This window comes from Gymnodraco acuticeps, unplaced genomic scaffold (assembly GCF_902827175.1).
Source record: "Gymnodraco acuticeps unplaced genomic scaffold, fGymAcu1.1, whole genome shotgun sequence".
Taxonomy (NCBI): Eukaryota; Metazoa; Chordata; class Actinopteri; order Perciformes; family Bathydraconidae; genus Gymnodraco; species Gymnodraco acuticeps.
In genome coordinates, this window is record NW_022991375.1 from 2151447 (window position 1) to 2173552 (window position 22106).

The 22106-nt window shown below is 40.9% G+C and overlaps 1 protein-coding gene across 1 annotated transcript; it reads right to left on the reverse strand.

The window, feature by feature from the left end:
• Positions 1 to 3126: 3126 nt before the first annotated feature.
• On the reverse strand, positions 3127 to 21153 carry col1a2 (collagen, type I, alpha 2). The gene is made up of 50 exons (XM_034240816.1): positions 20945 to 21153; positions 19204 to 19205; positions 17828 to 17863; positions 17281 to 17364; positions 16599 to 16655; positions 16283 to 16327; positions 16104 to 16157; positions 15897 to 15950; positions 15694 to 15747; positions 15526 to 15579; positions 14940 to 14993; positions 14649 to 14693; positions 14442 to 14540; positions 14143 to 14196; positions 13773 to 13871; positions 13307 to 13351; positions 12897 to 12995; positions 12685 to 12738; positions 12470 to 12577; positions 12314 to 12367; positions 12088 to 12186; positions 11785 to 11838; positions 11530 to 11628; positions 11366 to 11419; positions 11204 to 11257; positions 11020 to 11073; positions 10444 to 10497; positions 10294 to 10338; positions 10049 to 10147; positions 9807 to 9914; positions 9643 to 9696; positions 9475 to 9528; positions 8915 to 8968; positions 8718 to 8771; positions 8495 to 8602; positions 8346 to 8399; positions 7806 to 7859; positions 7519 to 7680; positions 7314 to 7421; positions 6941 to 7048; positions 6754 to 6807; positions 6552 to 6659; positions 6402 to 6455; positions 6198 to 6305; positions 6019 to 6072; positions 5643 to 5750; positions 5279 to 5525; positions 4968 to 5152; positions 4595 to 4837; positions 3127 to 4466 (listed from the first exon to the last, which is right to left on the reverse strand). Exons 1-50 carry the CDS (start codon positions 21012 to 21014, stop codon positions 4320 to 4322), a joined length of 4059 nt encoding a protein of 1352 aa, XP_034096707.1. The 5' UTR covers positions 21015 to 21153; the 3' UTR covers positions 3127 to 4319.
• Positions 21154 to 22106: the final 953 nt, after the last annotated feature.

Consider the following 22106-nt stretch of genomic DNA (forward strand, 5'->3'; position numbering starts at 1 on the left):
CGGAGTTTAAGTTCTGCAAGAGGAAGAGTTTGAAGTAGTCTTCCTCGTAAGGGAAGCGAAGCACTGGTTAGCGGGTGATAGGGAGGTGTGTTTGTTTGTTTGTAGCCTTTATTTAACCAGGTGAAAGCCCCTTGAGATCAAAAGATCTCTTTTTCAAGGGTGACCTGCAGGACATTAGTTACACATGTAACATAAAAACAACAGAACAACAATAAGGATGACATACAACATAATGTACAGGGTACAGTTTACAAACTCTATTACAGAGACAGGTACCATGAGTATCAAACAGCATGTCACCCAGCTGAGTAAAGGTACTTTGGCAAGGTGGAAAATATAAACAGATAGGACTGGCGTTACTTGCGGAGCCTGTTTAGAGTTACAAAGAACAGAGAGGTGGTAGAAGAGGTATCTTGAATTTAGGTCAAAGTTGAACTACCAGAGTTTAGGTATGCTATTTTACTAGTAAAAGTCCTGCATTGCAAATGTTACTCAAGTGAAAGCATATCAAGCTAGTGACTTCTCCGACCGGCCCACATTATAATAATGAATGCATTAATTTGTTTATCAAATCTTGCAAAAGTGCAGCTAGTTTTAATGATGTGTTATTCTGCAGTGTGGCTTGTGAACATTACTCCATGGTGTAAATAAAGTCTTATTTAGGCCTAAGTGTTATAATTAGTCAAATTTGAGAGGTAACTAAAGGTATTAAATTAAAAGTAGTGGAGTAAAAGTACAACATTAACCTCTGAATTGCATGGGGTAGAAGTACAAAGTAGCAAAACATTGGAATACTCAAGTACAGTAAGTCTCTAAATAATGTAATTCAGTTCAGTACTTGAGTAAATGTACTTATTACTTTCCACCCCTGTAAGTACCCAATGAGTTATATAACCTATGATTTACCACTGAGCAAAGTACAACAGTGTATTGTGTGGTAGAATACAGTTATAGCTGATCTTGCAGCTTGGATGTGGCTATAATAATAGAAAGCTGTTTCCTAGACTGAGTTCCAGTGCAGTCATTTGAATAACACAAGATGATGGAGATTTTTAAATTGCAGTAGTTGCAGTAGTTTTCAGATATTTTTCCTAGTTCATTGTTTGTTCTTAATTTTAAATTAGACATTTATTTTTGAAATAAATGTAGTATAATTTAAGTTGTCTCATTACACTGCGTTTATTGTGTTTGAATAGTATTTAGAATGTTTTAATCCACTGTGTGGCTTGACTGGATTAGTTTACAGTCAATGCAGTTTTTATGTTTAAAAGTTGTACTGTGAAAGGCTTTAGATTTTCTAGGCTTGGTTCTTTAAAATTGAAAACTTTTCGGGGCTCACGTGTTGTACAATCAGTCATTAATAACCTGTGCTGTTTATATCATCAGCAATGCAGCATAATAATATATAACCGGTAAAATGCTAAATGACATCATATACAGCCCACTTAACTGACAAATGATTAAATACTCTTTTCTGCCTGAAATGTTTTTCTTCATTTTCACCTGCTTGACTTGACTTTTCACTTAAATGCACACCCATGCAAATAAAGCTGTAAAAGAATGTGGTTGTTCTAGTATATCAGGACATTGTCATCATGTATTGCTGAACGTGTTAAGAGTTCGCGGAACACAGTGAGTTAGGATGCTCTGTTTAACCGTTAGGCAAGGCATCTTGTTTCAGAGAATATTGCAGCTGTTGATTTTGGAGCTTTAACTGAGGATGTTTGCCTTGATAGATTTCCAGGACAGTCCCTTGAATTAACACAGCAATCTACTGGATTGAGATTTGTAAATTGCAATAGTTTTAACACTTTTACCTAGGTCATTTTTAGAGTTTGATTTCGATGAAACATAACTTTTTTTAATGGATGGGGTATCATTTCAGTGTGGTCATGTGCTGGAGTTGCTGGGTTGGAGCAAGGAGAGTGCTTGAAATAAATGTGAAAGGCAGTTATCAGTCATGTTTGTATGGGTGTCACTGTGCACCGAATACCAGCTGGCACAAAAGGAAAAGTTAGCAGGAACTGTTGGATGGTGATGCCTCATGTGGCCCAACAGGCTTTCCATCTCGATCACCTGAAAAAAATCAAACAAGACCAGCAAGCACAGAGCATAGAGGTCATCACACTGAGAAAATAGTATACAGTAAGCATCTGTATAAAGACTGTGGGTGCAGGTCTGAATCGGAAGTGCATTATTTTATTGTACTAGAAGAAATGCAGTGTATACACATTTTTATGAAATTATTATTACTGATTTCTTTTTTTTTATATATCAAGGTCTTAATTTTCTAGTTGTTTAAGATTGTAATAACTTTGTACGTTGGATAACTGGGCAAAGGCAGCATCCATTTGACCCCATGTTGACTATGGGACAGTTGGTTGTATGTTATTTAATTAGTTGAATATGTGTATAAGTAAAATAGCGACTATGTTAAGTCCTACATTATTACATCAGCATAGGGACAGTGTCTTGTAGAAGGATCCTGTGGTATGATTTTGTTTGTACTGTGCTCACATGGTGTATATCTGTAAATAAGGATGCGTTTATTAGCTACAAAAGAGCAATGCAAATATATATCTGCAAAATAACTTCAGCTGTCAGACAAATTAGATGAAGAGGAAGTGTTAGGTTTAAGGTTAAAGTATCTTAGAATTGTCCTAAAAAGCCAGTAGTTAAGGGCCAAATTGTATTTTTATTATCATTTGTTGAATCAATTTAATATTGTTTTATGGTCAAAAATATGCTCAGGTATGCATCTTGTGTCAGTGGCATCCGAGTCTTGCTGATCAGTTTACTAAATGTATTGCACACAGATCAGGGATTCTAAAGAAGCCACCATACTGCCCTCTAGTGGTCATAGAACGTGCTGCAAGTGACTTTTTAAGTATTGGTGCTTCTCCATGTATCTCGGGCTGAACAGAACTATTCCTAATGTACATGTGGAGGCATAAATAAAAGTATTTGTTAAGCTTGCATATCCAAGTTTCCTCAACACACTGAACTCATGCTGACTCTCAGCCTGTGACGAAAGTGAAAAAACATTCATGACTGCAGTAATGCATGAGCCATGTCCTTATTGAATCTAATATCCATGTGCATTCATCACTGCAATTCAAGCCTTGATCCAAATCACAGAAATTTATTTGGATGCAAAAGCAAGGAAAAGCAACATCATAGGATGCATATTTACAAGAAACAATGCACGTTAGTAATCACACATTGGCATGGACAGTGTCAACAGAATTGTTCTGTACATTAAAATTGGATGTACTGTTGAAAAGCAATAAAGAGGGGGAAAGTAAAAAATAATATGGCTGTGCTTCCACAATAGGAAGATGTTTAAATTAATGATGATATGTCATCATCAGCCAAACTAGAACCAAAATACAGTGACAAACCTTCAATGGTGTCATTAAAACATGAAAGCACTTAAGTCACTGAGTAGTGTGTTTTGGAACATTGGACATGCTTTATTTCAGAACTTTTCACAATTTATTTAAACATCTCACATATACAAAATAGGTACAATAGACTTTGTGGTTTCATTTTTTAAGAGAGAGAGGTCGCCTAAAACCATTCAGAATTGGATGAAATATGTGCTATCAGTATGAACACTTGGTGTGGGGATTGAAGAGTAAAAAAGCCTGAACAAAAACCAAAACAAAAAAAAACCTTCTTGACAAAACAAAAACCAGACATTAGATTTAGGAACATTCCACCTGCTTAAAATGGGGGAGTATCAGGAGACCAATGCAAGACTCCTCAAATGTCAATACAAAGTAATACAGTAAAAAGTGGTTTGCTCCGCAGCTGCATATTAGCACCATAGATCTCTGCTTCAAGTAACTGAGCACCTTCCGAAACAGGACAAAGCTTGAAGCATTGAAGCCTTAACATCTCGGTTGTGGACCCAGCTTTTGCCAAAAGTATTTTCTTTAAGTACAGGCATGAGGTAGCTTAAACCTTTTTTTCATGGAAATTGTGGTTTTAAACCTCCTCTTTGGAAGATATACAAAGACCACAAATTGATGCATACTTTCAGCGTCTTTATTACACTTCTTTTATTTTTTACAAAAGGATGACATGATGTCCCACAACAAGTTGTTTTCCCGCGTCCCTTTGGGTTGCTGTATTAATTTGCATTGCACAAACGCTCAATTCAGTCCGTTCAGTCCTCTCAGATAGTTGCTCATCTTAAGCAAGTGGATGTGCAGGGGGAAATCAGCATTCAGTATAAAACAACACAGAAAGATGGGCAAAGATTTTGTTTTTTCGTTCTTTCTCTCTTTTTGGTGTTTAATTTATCATGAGTCTATTTATTTGAAACAAACTGGGCCAATGTCCAATCCAAACTCCTGATCAGCTCCACCAATGTCCAAAGGTGCAATGTCGAGGATGGGGAGGCGAGATGGTTTATTTGTTCTGTACTCAATCACTGCCTTGCTCCATTCACCAGTGTGTCTCTGCAGGTGTAAAGGAGGAGAGAATCGTTTAGAATAATGACAAAATGCTTTTTAAAAAACACACAGCTGTAGGACTTATTAACTCTTAAGTGAAACTTAAGTGATTAGAAGACCAAAGAGCTACTCACAGTGCAGCCATCCTCCAGCACGGAGAAGGTGAAGCGGCTGTTGCCCTCGGCTCTCAGCTCCACATCGTTGGATCCCTGGAGAACCAGAGCCTTCTTCAGGTTACCGGTCTCCTCACTCATGTAGGCATTGCTGTTCTTGCAGTGGTAGGTGATGTTCTGGCTAGCCTGGTTGGACAGAAGGCGCATGAAGGCAAGCTGGGTGGCCATGCTCTGGGGGCTGAGGGTCTCATCATTGTAGGTGAACTGCAAGGAGGAAAGAATGACAGTCAACATTTTGGATAGTCAGTATTGTGTTGTCTTCTGTGCTTATGTGGTATTTAAACCCCTTATATTTCAGAAGAAGCCGAGTATGTCTCTTGTCTGTAGCTCTCACCTCAGTACCACCGTTGATGGTCTCTCCGAACCAGACGTGCTTCTTGGTCTCTGAGCTTCTGAACCAGTTCTTGCGGGCAATGCTTCCGGGATGGGCATGGATGCAGGTCTCGCGGGTGTCGAAGTTGCAGAAGACCTTGATGGCATCACTGATGCATCCCTGGTTGGGGTCAATGTAGTAGAATCCTACAGGGTAGACAAGTAGAGTCAAATCGATGGAAAGAGAGCATTTAAAGGCTCCAAAAGACATCTAAACATTACTGAATGAAGCGGTATATTCGCCACATGGTGCTGTCAGATTATTGAGCTTACCGCTGCTCCACTCGGGGTGGCTGAGCTTGATGTCACGGCAGGTGCGGGCAGGGTTCTTCCTGGATCCCTCGGGGGTGAGCATGTTCTCGATCTGGGAGTTGAGGGACTTGATGGTGGCATCGACCTCGTAGTCCTTGGCTCTCAGAGAGGGCTGGTCAGCTCTGTACTCATCATATCCACCAGAGACATCATATCCACCACCAGCGGGACCGGCAGGTCCGGGCATACCGGGAGAGCCGGGAGGACCCTGATATGGATAGGAGGGTGGATTTATATGTAGATAAAAGTTGCATTTGGATCTTTTTCTGAGGATCCTGGAAAGTTCAATGGTGCTTAAGTGTTACAAGACTCTATATGTGCTTACAGCAGGTCCAACGTATCCAGGGGGTCCACGAGCACCAGAAGATCCAAGAGTTCCATGGCCGCCGGCTCTACCATCCTTACCAGAGGGTCCGTGGGGTCCAGCAGGTCCCTGAGAAGGAGATCATCACATGACACAGTCAAAAATGTGTATTTTTTTTGGAAATCCAGATTTTTACATGATTGTATATCTCCTGCAATTGGTGCTTAAGATATCATCATCATTAGCTCTGAATGCAGTTCATAATATTGCAATGAACACTCCTTTAGACTGAACTTAAATAACTCCACTAAATTCCATATAAGCACAGGACTTGGGTCTATGGATATAGGTGTAACAAGAAAACCACTGCTGTATTGGTTAATAGGATGCCACTCACTCTGGGTCCAGCGTGGCCGTTAGCTCCATTAGATCCAGAGTCACCAGATGGTCCCTGAGGGGAGAGAAAGTACATCATTAAATGAAATCGCAGTTCGGATGCTAGATTAGGTGATATCAGCAGATCAAGCTGGATGTTTCCATATTTTGTGGGCCTCATGAAGGTGGGCAGTCACTCACAGAAGGTCCGGGCATTCCCTGGAGACCAGCATGTCCACGCAGACCCTTCATGCCTCTTTCTCCATTCTCTCCAGCACCTCCCTTCTCACCACGGGTTCCAGCACCTCCCTATGCATATACATAAAAACATGTTACACGGGTGTACTTAATTAATGAACACAGTTCTGTTTTACTCCTAAATGTGTTTATTGTAGATTTACTTACAGCGGCACCAATTGCTCCAGCGGCACCAACAGCTCCAGAGGGACCTGATGGGCCCTAAATACAAGAGAAAAAGGTGAAGTGATGAAATCTATATAAAGGTTGGGTATCCCGCAAATGTTGCAACTTGAAAGGTTTGCTGGATGTACTTACACCCTCTCCACGGTTTCCACCTCTGCCAGCAGCTCCACTAGGTCCAGCAGGTCCGGGGGAACCAGCAAGTCCTGATGGACCAGCAGATCCAGGCTCACCACGGTTTCCCTAATCAAGGTGGAAAAATATAGATTGGAGTACAGCGTACATGTATGTTTAGTCTCTAAGCAAACAGGCTATAAGGTTTGTGAATGGATTGTACCTTGAATCCAGCAACACCAGGACGGCCAGGGGGTCCATCATTACCAGAGTTACCCTGTAGATAGCAAAGAATATTGCAGTTAGCATAACACATTTTTATGTTAGTATCAGGTATCATGTTAAGTAGTGGTGAGTTCATGTTTTTGTACAACTACTTCGTTCCTATTATTAGCCTGTACAATCCTTACCTCACGTCCAGCCTCTCCCAGGGGTCCAGTCATACCGGGCATGCCATTGTTTCCAGCGGGGCCACGGGCTCCAGAGGGACCAGCAGGTCCAACTCTACCAGGCTCTCCCTGTGATTGGATGCAGAGAAAACAATGAATCAAATACAATTAAAGGCTGATACAGTATGGGATTCAGTGTGTATGCAATGCACGTTTTACAATCAATGTGTTCTTTCAAACCATCCTGCAATATTGGCATAGGGAGTATCGACCAAGTTGTGTGGTATTTAAGATGCATTCAAATCTTGCATGCAAGTCAATTAAATGTTTTAAAATTATATATGCACAAAGCCACAATCATGATAAATTGGAATCCTGTATAAGTTTTACTTACAAGACCACCAAGACCACCAGGTGTACCACGATCTCCTCTAGAACCAGGCAGACCAACAAATCCTTGAAGTCCAAGAGGACCACCAGTTCCAGCAGAACCAGGAGCACCCTAAACACAAGCAGGACAAGTGTTACTTTAATGATATGGATATAAACGTAATTAAATGTATTTATGAGGCTGTTCTTGTTTCATAGCTATAACTTACAGGGGGGCCAGACTCTCCAGAGGGTCCCTTCTCTCCAGACAGACCAGCGGGTCCAACTATACCCTGCTCTCCAGAAGGACCAGCGGATCCAGAATCTCCACGGAGACCACGAGGACCATCCTTACCAAAGGGACCAGCGGAGCCGGGGGGGCCGACAATACCCTGAGAGGAAAGGAGGAGGAGAAGGTGTTCATGTTCATTGTGATCGCTCTGTTTCACTGATATAAAAAGCAGAATGATTTTTCGGATGAATTGAAAATGTAATTTAATGTAAGAGCAATACTCACAGCTGGACCAGCAGCACCAACTCTGCCAGCAGCTCCAGGGAAACCAGTCAGACCCTGACATCACACAAACCATCAAAGGTTACACAGTGGTCATCATGAATGTGTGGTGGATCAGTTTGCGTCTATCTATGTGTGTGTGAGTAGACATCATAAGAGTAGAATATTGGTCCTTCTAGGCTTAGATTACAAACAATTAAAAGAAGACAAACCCTTTTCAATTTGACATTTGAAATGTTTACATTTTGAAAAAGTAGTACTGCTGCAACTGTGTCGTAAACATTTTACAAAATCTTCTCTCTTGACATGGGACATGAGTAAATTGGCTCTTTTCAGTTTCCGATGTTGACTTCCACTCACTTCATGGGCTGGAGGCCTTTACTTGAATTGAGATGGCCAATGAAGCCAAATACACTTGTAAAGTCAAAGTGAGCAGGTGCTTCAATCTGTGTTAAGTATTCTGTCATGTCAGTCTGTCTTTTCAGTGCCTTTAGGTGTAATCAGGTGCAATTATTTTGTATTTCTTTATGTTTCAATACTCACATTGGGTCCGTTGTCTCCACGGCCACCAGTAGGTCCAGCAGGGCCAGAAGGACCCTAGATAAACAAAAGAAGAAATACATTCCATATTAGCATAATTTCATCTGAGTTTGTGAATGATTAATATGTATGTTTAGTGAATCTGTACTAACAGCAGGTCCAGACTGTCCAGCGGGTCCAGAAGGTCCGGCGCCACCAGTTTCTCCCTTAACTCCACCAGGTCCACGCTCTCCTCCTACTCCAGTCTGACCGTCAGAGCCCTATACACAGGAAGAGCATTGTGGCTGGGTCAATATCTGGGTAATTGAATGTGTGGGTATGCACTTGTGTCATAAAGTATAATATGTTTTGAAAGGTGAATGGCTGCCGGCTTACAGGGGGTCCAGCGAATCCGGGGGCTCCGGAGGGTCCAACCTCTCCACGCTCTCCCTGTGGACAACAAGCTATGAGTTAGAAAGACCGTTTATTCTGCACATTAAAAAGTCGTATGTAGAGTTTAGATCTCCATCTGATATTTATGCCAACGGGTAAAATGTTTGTTATAATGAATGAATTCAACCACAGCTACTCACAGCAGTTCCACGAGCTCCAGCGGGTCCAGAAGGTCCGAATCCACCGCTCTCACCCTGGAGGAGAAAAAAATAGTGTTTCATTAGCTTAGCATTGTTTAAATCATTCATCCATTTATTATCACCCATCCATAAATGAACAGAATAAAATAGTTTCAAAGGTACTGACTTGACTTTGTACCTTGTCGATAAAAGCCAATTAGCTATTTGATTTGAGAACTTGATAAACTGATATTAATGCTAGTAAATCGTTTGGCTTCTAAGATGGATAGAACATATGGATCTAAGATATGGATTCGGCATGGTCAGCCAAGAGATTATTTCTGAAAGTGATTTGATCTTAACAGCAAGTCTTGATGGTTTTCTTCTGTTGGTCACTTTAACGATACTCTGTCAGCCATCTTGAATAACGTTGCATGCATCCATTTTTATTTATTGTAATGAGGCTCTGTGACATTAATTAAGCTGTGTAAACTTTGTTCAACCCAAACAACTTAATTCTCACTTTTATTTTTGCCATTGTTTGTTTTTGGTTTTCAAATATCCTCACATCACCAACTTACCTTATCACCATTGGCTCCAGTGGGTCCAGGGGGTCCAGCGGGTCCAGCCATACCCTGGAAAGAGACAGGAGAAGACAATAAGAATAAGGCTCTGGTTTATACATGTAAAGTGTTTGGCTACCATTTTTACAACAAGTGCCTCAAGAAGAGTTAGAGATTTGAACTTACACGGCTACCATCTCTGCCGGTGTTTCCTTCGAGGCCTCCGTGTCCACCCTCTCCCTATAGTAGAGAAAATACATGGGAATGATATACATACATTCTCATCAACAAGTTATTTTCAGGGCTAAAATCTCACTCTTTTTTACAGGTTATAGATTTTTGGAATTTACCTTCTCTCCCTTGCCTCCAGGTCCACCAGCGGCTCCACGCTCTCCGGGCATGCCACCAGATCCTTGGTGTCCGGCTGCACCAGCAGCTCCAATAGCACCAGGCTCTCCCTGAAAACGGACATGACAAATTATGGTATATATTTTACTCAGCATGAATCTGATATAATTCAACTTAGCTACCATTTCTGCGCTAATCATTTTCATGCTTAACTTTGCTTCTTAAAGCAATGCTATCCGCTTACCTTTCCACCATCAGTTCCGGGGGCTCCAGCAGGTCCGCGGGGTCCCAATGGTCCCTGAGCTCCGGTTTGTCCAGCAGCACCAGGGTTACCACGCTCTCCCTGGAGGAAGAGTGAGTCAGTGCATTGTCTTTTTATATATCTGAAGCTAATTGTTGTGCATTGATTTGGTTCAGGCAAAAAAGACTGAGAACAGCTCTGGTTTTGAAAGGCTCTGTAGTAATAATAACACGGATATGTGAACGCACCTTGGCACCTCCAGGTCCAGCAACTCCCTGGTCTCCGTGGATACCCTGTAGAGAAATTAATGATGGGTTAGAAATGTACTTTTATTAAATTATTTCTATGGTTTGATGTGTAACATGCTGGAAGTCACTGTGTGTTTGTGTGTTACTTACTCTCTCGCCAGACTTGCCAGCACTTCCAGCACCTCCAGAGGGGCCGGGCAGACCCTGAACACATCAGACAATGCATCAGGACCAATGGACTCAGTGCCATTCAAATCTACAATTTAAGTGATATATCGCATGTATCCTAGAGCTGCAAGGTTGAATGAATCACTGAAAGTTAATCACCAACTGCTTTAATAATCATTCAATCGGTTTGATGAATTTTTGAGAAAAAAATTCTCAGATTTCAGCTTATTAAATATAAATATGTTTCTTTACTCCTCTATGACACTGAACTCAATATCAGTGAATTGTTGACTAAACAATACATTTGAGGATGTCATCTTGGTCTTTTAAAAACAATGATTTTTCAATTTCTAACATTTTGTAAACTAATCGCATTATAATCCATACATTAGGCGACAATACAAATAATTGATAACAGCTCACCTATCACCTATAGATACTAAGACAACATTTAATTGACTGAATTTGCTCTGATGAGGGCCTTTCTTTAATTTATTTGACACTTCCTTAGCTAAGTTTACAATGAGCAGGGAATAGGATCAGAAGATGGATCCGAACCTGGAAACCAGGAGATCCAGAAGGTCCCTGCTCTCCCTTGTCACCAGCACCGCCCTGCAACAAGAGAGAGAGTCACATTTTAAAAACAACACACAGATAGTAACAAAATCACATTATAAAGGTTATATGTAAAGAGGAAACTGCCTGTCAATGAGGGTGATATTCTGTATTCAAGGATACTTACAGCAGGTCCAGAAGCACCAGAACCTCCATTGTTGCCATCAGCTCCAGGGCCACCCTACACAGGAACATAATGACATGTTTTAACAACTGACAATGGAGCTGACAGGTTTAAGAGTTTTTAACATAATAAAACACCTGCTGGGTCTTTTTTTGTTTTACTTACTCTCAGTCCAGTGGGGCCATTAGATCCCTTATCTCCGGGCTTGCCACCATCTCCCTAAAAAAGGTAGGATGTAGGTTAAGCACAGGTTATGATAAACCAAAAAACAAAATAAAGGATGCACTTAAAAATGCTCATCTTCCATTCTTAGCTTTATTTCTACTTACAGAAAGTCCTTTGGGTCCGGGGAAACCGATATTTCCAGGCTGTCCTCTGGGTCCGGTAGGGCCGTTAGGTCCAACACGGCCATCTTGTCCAGAGGGTCCCTGGCAGAGGAAACAGAAAGGACAGAAGAAGGTCATTTTAATTGCATTTATAGAGGCAAATATCTTCATTAACAGCATAGAATTAAACTAATGGAAATGGGGTGGATCATTAATAATAAATGTACAAGGTTCAGTGTGAAATTCAGATTTACTTACAGAAGGTCCTTCCTTTCCTGAGGGTCCGGAGCTTCCGGGGCTTCCAAGGAGACCCTGTTAGAAATAAACATCAGTCATTAGGTTGTATGTATTATCATACGTTAGTACGGACCCCTTGGGCTCACTACCTTTTAACAAAATATTGTGTTTTATAATGCACACAAGGCAAATGTACATCAAACAACAGCCTTGTACTGAAGCCATAACATCCATTCTGCTACACACTGTTACATCTCAGCTCCAATTAGCCCAAGACCTATTCCTAATTGAAACTACGGCTAACATAGAGAGCAAAAAACTCACTCTGAGACCAGCTGGGCCAGTCTCACCGGCGCGGCCAGCATCTCCGGGGGCTCCACGGGGTCCACCGTTACCAGTAGAACCACGGGCACCGGGCATGCCCTACAAACAAGAAACAAGGAGGTCCAAGATAAATGAGGAGAACATTTCATGAACGTACCTTTAAAGTAAAACTTTATATTTGTATTGTGCATGTTGGTGGAGTGAGATTTGTTAATCGAACACTTACAATGGGGCCGGTTCTTCCCTCACTACCTCCCATACCACGGCTGCCAGGAGAGCCCTGTAGGAGACACACAGACATTAGCCGATGATCCATGAGACTGTGAATACGGAATCAAACGGGTGCAACACCCCCCATCGGGGACAGAGGTGTGGTACTCACTCTAGATCCACGGCCTCCAGCAGGTCCAGAAGCACCGAGTTCACCAGTGGGTCCTTTCTTGCCCTCCTCACCCTGAGGTCCGGGGCCTCCCTGAGGTCCAGCGCTACCCTGAGGAAAGCAACAGAGAAGTTTAAGGACAATGCAGTGTTCAGAAGTCTTCAGATTCAGATGGGGTGAATTGAAAACAAAAGAAGATGAGGATGGTGTGAACTTACAGGCTCTCCTTTGGGTCCGCCATCTCCCTTGATACCCTGAATACCAGGTTCTCCCTGAAACAGACAAACAGAGGCAATTAATACAACAATCAATCAGCTGTGCAGAATGAGTGTTTATATGTGTCTGTAGGCATTGTTAGTTCATCTGCATGCTTTCAAGTGAATTTGTATGTTTTTCTGAATGTTTGTGTGATGGTTGGTTGTGTACTTACAGCAAGACCTCTCTGTCCAGCAGGACCCTGAGGGCCCTGGGGTCCGGGTCCTGCTCTTGGTCCGGGGAAGCCAGGAGCTCCAGAAACACCAGGGGTGCCCTAAACACACCATGACAGACAGATGAGCATCACTCAGCCCTAAAACACTATCTTTATGTTATCTCTTCCACATGTGTAGGTTATTTGCCCTATATCGTCATATACATTATATAATAATAGAGATTATCTTTGATTATAAAATACAAAAATAATAATGTGTCAGTAATTTAAATACATTCTGTGCTTTAAACAACATCATTATTTATGTTTAAATAGTACAGCATGGCAAAAGCCTAATGGTTGTAACCTCTGTGTGACCCTAAACAACCTTTGACATTTGTATGATCTCATAATACAACATTAATACTTACAGCAGGTCCCTTGGCTCCGTTCAGGCCATTAACACCAGGGTTTCCCTATAGGGAAAAAACAGGATATAAGTGGATAATATCAAAACAAATGGAACATTTTAACTTGAAAATTAAATATTACAAAGGTAAGTATGTGTGATTTTAGAGCAATATTTAAAATGTGATAAAACCACATAAAGATTCTACAGTAACTGTTCCATAATGACATAACTTTACAAACTCAACAAAGTGACAAATGTATGGAGAGCAATAGCAAATGCTTCCAAAGGAAAATCAATGCAAATCATTCAATCATGATAAAGGCTAATTGTCAGCATTCATATTCCATGTTTTGTAATTGTCCAATGTAGTTTGGAACAAAACAAAAATCAAGAAAAAATCCAGAAGTAAATTAAATACATGTTTTCTTATATAAGTTCTACAGGATGGACACTTGGGAGTGTCTATAGACTCCTTGAATACTTACAGCAGGTCCGAGGGGGCCAACAGCGCCATTGGGGCCGGGCTCTCCTCTTGATCCCTGAGGTCCAGATGGGCCATTAGAACCACCAGGTCCGAGCTCTCCCTGTCAAAGACAAAAATACATCCATGATCAATTAATTAAATCATAATAATGGTATTTCTTAAGGATGTGTCGATATTTGTTTGAACGGTGTTTTCTATAGGTTACATGTATGAACTATTCCCATGGGGATAGTATATAGGAAGCCATTTTGGATGGTGAACATTGAAAGACTCTTACACTGTATGTTAATGAGAATTGTCTTCTTTATTGGGCCTAAACGTGAATGTCTCTGTGAGGATGTGTTGTCAAACGACAAGAGGTTCACCCTTACCTTGGGTCCGGGGCCACCGGGGAAACCTGGGGGACCAGCAGATCCGAGGGGACCCTGTGAGGAATAGCAAAGGAGACATTAAGTAACGCAGGTCAAAGCTCACATTCTGCTCAAAGTTTATCAAATATGGGTGCAATTATATGTATATAATCAACATTTAGTGGCATAATCCCCTGATATAATACTACATCATTATATTTCCATTAGGATATAGATAGGATGGATATGTATCTTGAGCTGAATATTCAAAAAATATACTGATCTTACAGTAACTGAAGATTTAAAGGGCCAATACTCACAGCAGGGCCAGATGGTCCAACATTGCCATCAGCACCACGAGAACCAGTAGGTCCAGCAGGGCCGGCACGGCCTCTCTCACCAGACATACCACGAGATCCCTGAAGGGAGGATACAACACATATTGATGAGAAAAGGCTGCAAAGACAAATTGGTGCTTTAGGATTTAGTAAAGATTTAGTAAATAGGAAACTTGATCAAAAACGTACAGCCAGTCCAGCACTTCCAGAAGCTCCGTGGGCACCATTCTCTCCCTATAGGAGAAACAGAAGAAGGTGGATTCGTTGAATGAGATACCGGTAGTAAAGAGACTCAAAGTCAAAGGTTAACAGGTCAAAAAGAGAAATTGAAAAACCCTGACAAAACATTTCCAATGCTAAACAACATTTTTGTAGATGTAGGTGTATATTTTCTTTTTGCTTCTATATTGTTGGAATGACATTCTAAGTGCTCATTAATGTTATTTGTTGCTGCTTTGATGAGGAAGGTGCCTTCCTTACCTTGGAACCAGCACCGCCATTCTCTCCCTTGCGTCCATCCAGACCAGTGTAACCCTGTCACACAAAGAGAATGAAGATGAATATATGGACTAACACATGAAAGGCTGTGGGGTCATATGCAGGGTTAATTACAGTGTAGGTGTAATACAGTGCAATAATGTATTTATTTACCAGTTATACTTTTGGTTCTACTTCAGAAACAAGCAGATAAACAAAAGAGCTTCGAGACCACGTTATCAAAATAATATGTTTCCGGGATAAACAAGACATATGCTTTTTAGAGCTCTCGAAAGAAAACATAGTGTCTTGCCAAAAACACATCCACATGACAGGAAGTTCACTACCTGGCTATAGACATTGTCATGGGATAGGGAAACTAAAAATCTTAAATAGTAGCAACGAAGCTCTGTATTGAATCTACTACTAGCTCGTCGGGAGCTAATCAAAAGGGAGTACGGTCGATGATCATTCCCAGCAGTTAATTGCATAATATGTAAGTCCACACAGCACAGGGGAAGCTCTTCTGCCATTTTGTCCTGTATTGGGGCTTTTTCGGTTGCTCTATTTAAATCCAATGGACACTCACTCTGTGTCCCTTCATTCCTGGAAGTCCAGGAGTTCCGGGGAATCCACGAGCTCCCTGCAATTCAAAATGAAGAAAATATTACTGAAGCATGCTCCATATTTACACTCCACATGTCTGTCTTATATCTGTTTGTATTTCTTATTCCCTGTTTCGGGGAACATCTCTTACCTGTGGGCCGGAGGTACCTCTGTCTCCGGGCTTGCCAGGTCTGCCATTGTTACCCTGTGACCGAGCAAATCAAATATGATGTGATTAGATGACTTTTCGGCTGCAAGAATATAGACAACTCAAACCTATTATAGGACAGTAGGCAAATTCTAAGTTATACAAGCCTTTGAAAAGTGCTGGTAGAAACATGAATAAATACGTACGTCCTCTCCAGATTTGCCAATGGATCCAGGGGGGCCACGAGCACCAAGAACGCCCTTGAGAAAAAACAAAACGTTATAAACAACAAGACAACAAATACTTTAAAGATGGTGGCATCATGTGATTGTGTGATTCTGACAAGGAATGGTTCCCAAAAGCAAACACATGATCATTTGTAGAGTTGTGAATATTTCAGAGGATAATCTTACAGTCTGTCCGGGCTCTCCGGGCTCACCAGGGTGTCCGGTGTGTCCCTGAGCTCCCTGTTGAACGATAAGAGGAAATTAATCTTCATATGAACAACATGGCACATTGAGCTTGTGGGTATGAGCAAAGGTTCGATCAAAGCAATACACAGTTTAAATTTTCAGCAGCTGTGTGTACTTACAGGGGGTCCAGGAGCTCCAGATGGACCTCTGGGGCCCAACAGACCCTGAAAAAGAGAAATAGGGTATTTATACATATAATTTCATAACATTACCTTAATCAAAGCTGTTGCACTTTGTCATGAGTGTAAACGCAACTGTATCAGGACAGGAATACATTGTGAGGTATAAGTATCTTACCAAAGATTATTCATATCTATGTGTATGATGTAGGGGTACCAATAACAATAACAAACAGCACAGGTGCAGTGAGGTCTGTGGCTCATGGAATAAAGGTAGATTAATACTGCTGTGTGGCAAAAAGAGAGGGACCCTCACCATGGGTCCGGGGCCGGCATCGGGACCTTTTGAACCATCATACTGAGCAGCAAAGTTCTGAAAATCAGAATAAAACACATATTTAATATTAAATAATAAAACATTTATTAAGACCTAATAAATAACACTGGCCACTTTTGTCCTAAATGAATAAGGAGGCATGGTTCCTGCTGATAACAACGACCATGCATTTGGCATTTCACAATAATCAGCCTTATGTAAGATAAAACAAATGTACACTATCTGGGAGATTATTTAGAATGTGTGCTTGTTTGCTCAAATGAAAGGGATTATCCTAACTAATCTAGGGTTTGTATATGAAAGAAAATATATTAAAAGAACACTTATAGTTGCCTGTTGTGTGTTCAACATATGGGTAAAGGACACAAGGCCACAGGATTATGGCATCTCTAATAAGATATACAATACTTCTCCAATTCAACATCAAAACAACAGAGCAAGGGGTGCATTATTATCGTTATTGCCTGCAGACAACAATGAGCTGAATGTGGGTCAAATGCACTCATCAAAGAGCCATGTTTTAATGCTTTTTGCATCACCAGGAATATTGGAAGTCAGATCCGAGCCAGTACTGCATTATCATCATCATCATCGTTTTTTTTTACCACTTTTGACATTTACACAATAAATCTTATTTTACGCGTGTAATCATTGAACTTACTCCTCCGAGTCCAGGGGGACCAGCGAGGCCCTCGGGGCCAGGGAGTCCAGGTTGGCCGTCTCTTCCATTTGGGCCTTGAGGACCCTGTAAAACACAAATTATATGGTGAGAAAACACTGTTACTGAATGAACAGGAGCTGGTAGGATGGTTCCTTGTTATTCTTGGAATAGTCTACTTCATAAATAAACAGAAACATGAGTTAAATAACTAAAAAAGTGAACCAGTTGTAAAGCAAATCATGGTATTACAAGGTATAATAAGAAGACGTAATTGGGGGAATTACGTAAAAACCTATCTTATGAAATAAATGTGATCAATATTTAACTAAAACCTCTGATAACCATTTACTTCACTGTCATTGTGTGTAAACACTATGACCTATGGGTGATGTAACAAAGGGGTGTGGCCTACTGAGGTTAGAAGGTCAAATCACGTCAACAATTACAGTGCCAAAGATGCATCCAAAATGTGCCACGTTAGATGCTTAAATTATATATTTGATAACAGTTGTTTGATCGAAGGAAGCATAGTCAAACGTCATCTTACCCTGTCACCTTGAGGTCCTTTCGCTCCTGTAGGACCCTGCAGAAGAAAAATCAATCAATCAGACCAAAACACCAACAGATGTCTCGGCTCGCTGCTTTAGCAACGTGTCAGCTCTTGTATACTCCTATAGCAAAGCAGGCCTCTGATTTGAACTACGCTCAATGTGGCTTAGAGCAAATAAAAACCAGTTATTAGTCATATTCAAACAATATGGTGGATGATAATATCAATAGCATGTGCATGTAAACAAACTTGACCTTAAAGGGTAAGGGCAAGCAAGTTTAAAGACATTTCCGTGATAAGGCAAAGTTGCCCTTTGACCTTATTGTCGTGCCACATTGTAGGTGATATAGGACACATGTGCTAACTTTGACACTGCCCTAAAAAATTCAAAGAATATAAATAAATGTACGATTTATTTATTTCATGCCATTTAACATATAGGCTATATCCAGTTATCATATCTTTTGCATTAGCAATAAGATGAGTGGCCATTTTGAGAAACGGCTAAGCATGCAATAAAGGATGAAATTCTGTCACAAGGATATATAATACATCCTCATGCAGATACAGGAACACAATGAAAACACAGCAGAGGAAGGTACATGTGATAGCAATGATCAACATGTGCACAGAGATGCTAAAGGAAGATCGTTAACCAGATACAACAACCTCTTACTGTAGAAGTAAGAGCATGTTCATCCATGGAACAAATACATGTTCTGAATGATACCAGAACCACACAGTGCACACTGCAGCTTTAAAAAAGTTTAAAGGCTGCAAACAGCAGGTTGATTTGGGCAATCTCAATTATAATCAGAATCTTTATAAACAAACCATCTTAAGGTTCATGTTTGTCTTACGTTAGGGGGGGGGGGCAATCTTTCACAATCTGTTAGCAATTCAATTTCTTTCTTTTATGTATCTCAGCTGAAGATCTCACTATTCACAACTTCTCTGACTTCAGCTTTCAAATCCTAACCAAGAAGCAGAGGAGGACTACTGATCCAAGGCCAGCTGTTAGGGGGGCAAACCTTCCTCTGCCCCTCAGAAAGGATCCTTTGTACCAGGCCCCAAGGGTGCCTCAGAGCTGCGGTTTTAGCTTTCATTGACACAAGCTTTAGCCAATAGGACCCTCACCTATTCGTGGACAGGAAGGGAGAAAACTGCAAGAAATAATTTGGTTGAGGGGCAGAGATTCTTAAATGAAATGCTCCGCCAGCCATGAGATTGCTCAAATGGACAAGACCAACCGAGAAGTCTTCCTTTCTGGGACTATTTAACAGCTTTTGGAAGGAAAAAGATGGCAAGGCAAGACAAGGTAAAGCTATCTTTAAGGAAATATTGCTTTCATGATTTCATGAATGTGTACTAACCGCTGTGATGTTGTAGAGATGAGGAGGAGGAGGTTGGAGAAGGGGTGGGTGGGAAGAGAAGAGGGAATACTCAGTTAGCATTTTGACAGCAAAACAGTCATTTAAAAAAGAAACAGTGACATTTACACAGAGCTATATTCTTTTAAAACGTATCAACATCTTCTGAATAGAAACAAAAAGGGAAAGCAGTGTTTTTCTTTTGCATGAAAAAAAGTATATTCAAGTGTACACTTTGAATGAGAGGCAGACACCAAACTAAATGACTTCAAATTAGATTGCACAGCAAAAATGTTACAGTCTTATAATCCTATATTCAAATGAAACTTCAATTTACAGAACAGATCAAGCTGGGATTGTTTGTGTTTTGATAACGTTATCCATCATCTGGGGTATAAAAAACATGTCAAGAGTTTTGGATTGTCAGAATAGATTATTTTCTACCTGTTTAGCCTATATCTAAAACTGTAGCTGAGGGCCATCTCTGCATACTAAACTTGTTAAACCGTCTGACAAACCTGGCAAATGTGAGTCTCAGTGTTCAATAGCATTCCAGATATTAAGGATGCGGCTGCTAACAGGCCTGAACAGGTAGCCTGTGCCCTTGGGACAGGAATATTTAGCCTGCTACTGCCAACACAAGATCATATCTATTTCACTTGTTAAGGAGAATGCTTGACATCTGTAATTAATGCTCCATTGGTTTTCGCTGCAATATTATTTTAAGGTACATTTTCTAAATTTGGGTTAAAAGGGAGTGAATTTCAGTTCAATTCGATTGAATTAAACAATTCAAAACTGTTAAAACGTCTTCTATACTTCCGATTAGAGTGTCCTACAGTCATGGCTGATGTTTGTGTCTCTCATCCACACTTTGTTGCAGGTGGACATCAGCTGGTCATGGCTGGGTTTGGCACAGCTGGGACCTCCCCTTGAACCCTAAGCTTAATGTCCCCACGACACCACAAGGGGGCGCACTTGGACATTCAAAGTGATGTGAGACAATTTATCTCCCTATGTTATGTGCTAGAACAATGAAAGAGTTAGTCAGAAAGTTTCAATTCAATGTACTTTAAATGTGGTGTCTATTGCAGGATACATCTTAATCAGTAAGCTGCATCTTTAAATAAAGGTATAAAACAATGCTTTTCTTTTTGACAAAATATAGAATATTAATTTAGTGACAGCATTTAGTCTCGTTTCTACTTTTTCATAAACAGATTTGTCTTCTCTTAAATAGAAAATCAATAGGAAGAATCCAATTGGTGCCAGGTAGATGTTCTCCCTCATGGCCACCAGGGGGAGACATAGCTGTTCCCTATAATAAAGGATCATTAGCTGGACGCCTTGATGGAACAATATGTACAACGCCCCACACCGTTTTTCATCCCATGTCTAAAAGAAAAGTTAATTTAACCTATTTTGATTAACCAACATGCATTCAAAGTTTTAAAAGACACTAGGGCGACTACTTTAAAGGTATTTTTCAAAGCGAGAAAACTTTTGTCTGGAGAGAAACTTCTCTCTTTCGGAAACTAATCAAAGATAAAACAATTGTATCCTTCGAAAAAACGTGAAGAATCCTCTGCATGAGCTCGATCCGTTGAGATTTATTCTGCTTTGAGCTGTCTCCAGGTTGACCTTCATGTAAGTCCCAAACAAAAGCCAAAGCGCAAGATCCTCAAGCAATGGGACCCAAGGAAAAAATATCCATCACAGAGAAAGAGCAGATATTCAAACTTACATTGACATGATCCTAGGTATGAAGTTACTGCAAGCAGCAAGAGAATCCGAGTATCCACAAAGCTGAGCATGTCTACGCAGACATGCAGACTCCTTGTGCTGCTAAATCCCTGTTTTTAAACCTCCGTCAAGCAGGCATACAGTTGAGGTGACACGAGTAACTCCAAACTGAGCAGAAACCTGCAGTCGTGATGCTAGAATAATAAAGTTCGAACAGGCCTATATATACGGCAGGAGGGTCCCTGGTCTGCGTGTCAAAAGTCAGCCCACCGACCAATGAGAGAAGAGAAACCCAATCTGACTCCCATCCCTCTCCAGCTCAGACTCAGTCATGTGGTGCTGCATCTCCCAGCCTCCTCTCCACCGGAGCCCGTTTGGCAAAGCTTTGGCGATGATGACGAGTGCAACGTTTTAATTAGATCCATTCTTTTTGAGGACGTGGACAGCGTCGGGGTTTAAAAGGGAGAAGAAGGCCTACGTTTTTTCCTTCTTTTACGGGTGGCAGTGAATCCGGAGTGTCAGTATCTGAGATACGGAGGCCAGGCATTCAACCTTGCGCGCAGTAGGTTTGTTCGTGAAATGTGCCCGTTTTGGGGCACGTATTGGGCATCAGTTTATTCCGAAAGGTCCTGGGTTTTCTCCACTTTAAGGGATTTTATAGGGAGAAATAGCTTTTAAGAGTGTAGGATCATCTATTGAATCGTTGTTGAACTACCGGACGAAAAGTCTATGCTGTTTTTACGCACGGATATTTTTAAACATTTCTTACATCCCAGTCTTATTTTTCAATTTTAGAGACACTTTTGTGTCATCTTCACTATTCTGGGTATGATGTGGCTTCCATCAATATATCCACAATGCAGCCAAGCAGATTGTTATGATCTAATCATAATGAGTTATTATCTGTAGCATTTACTGTGCAAAAATCTTATCAGTGGAATGCAGAGTTTTATATTCAACATACTCTGCTGCAGCTTTAGACTGAAAAAAGTTGAGTTCTAGTTTCAACTATTTCTCTCTCATGCTCTCTCTCGCACTCTCTTTGAGCAGCTCTTACCTGCCCACATGACCAGACATGTCATCTATTCTACTTCCCCTCCAACAACACTCGGCATGCCCCCTTAACTGCCGTATATACAGTATATAATTTCAGTGAGTAAAGC

Bases quoted from the DNA above. Each gene is read 5' to 3' on its own strand.
- col1a2 (XM_034240816.1), bottom strand. From the start codon at position 21,014: ATGCTCAGCTTTGTGGATACTCGGATTCTCTTGCTGCTTGCAGTAACT. The intron at 12,996-13,306 runs GTAAGTATTAAT...TGGTGTGTTTAG, and splicing joins ACGGAGCCAAGGGACCTGCT to GGCACCCCTGGTGTTTCTGG. The intron at 12,368-12,469 runs GTGAGTACCACA...TGTCTCCTACAG, and splicing joins CTGGAGGCCGTGGATCTAGA to GGCTCTCCTGGCAGCCGTGG.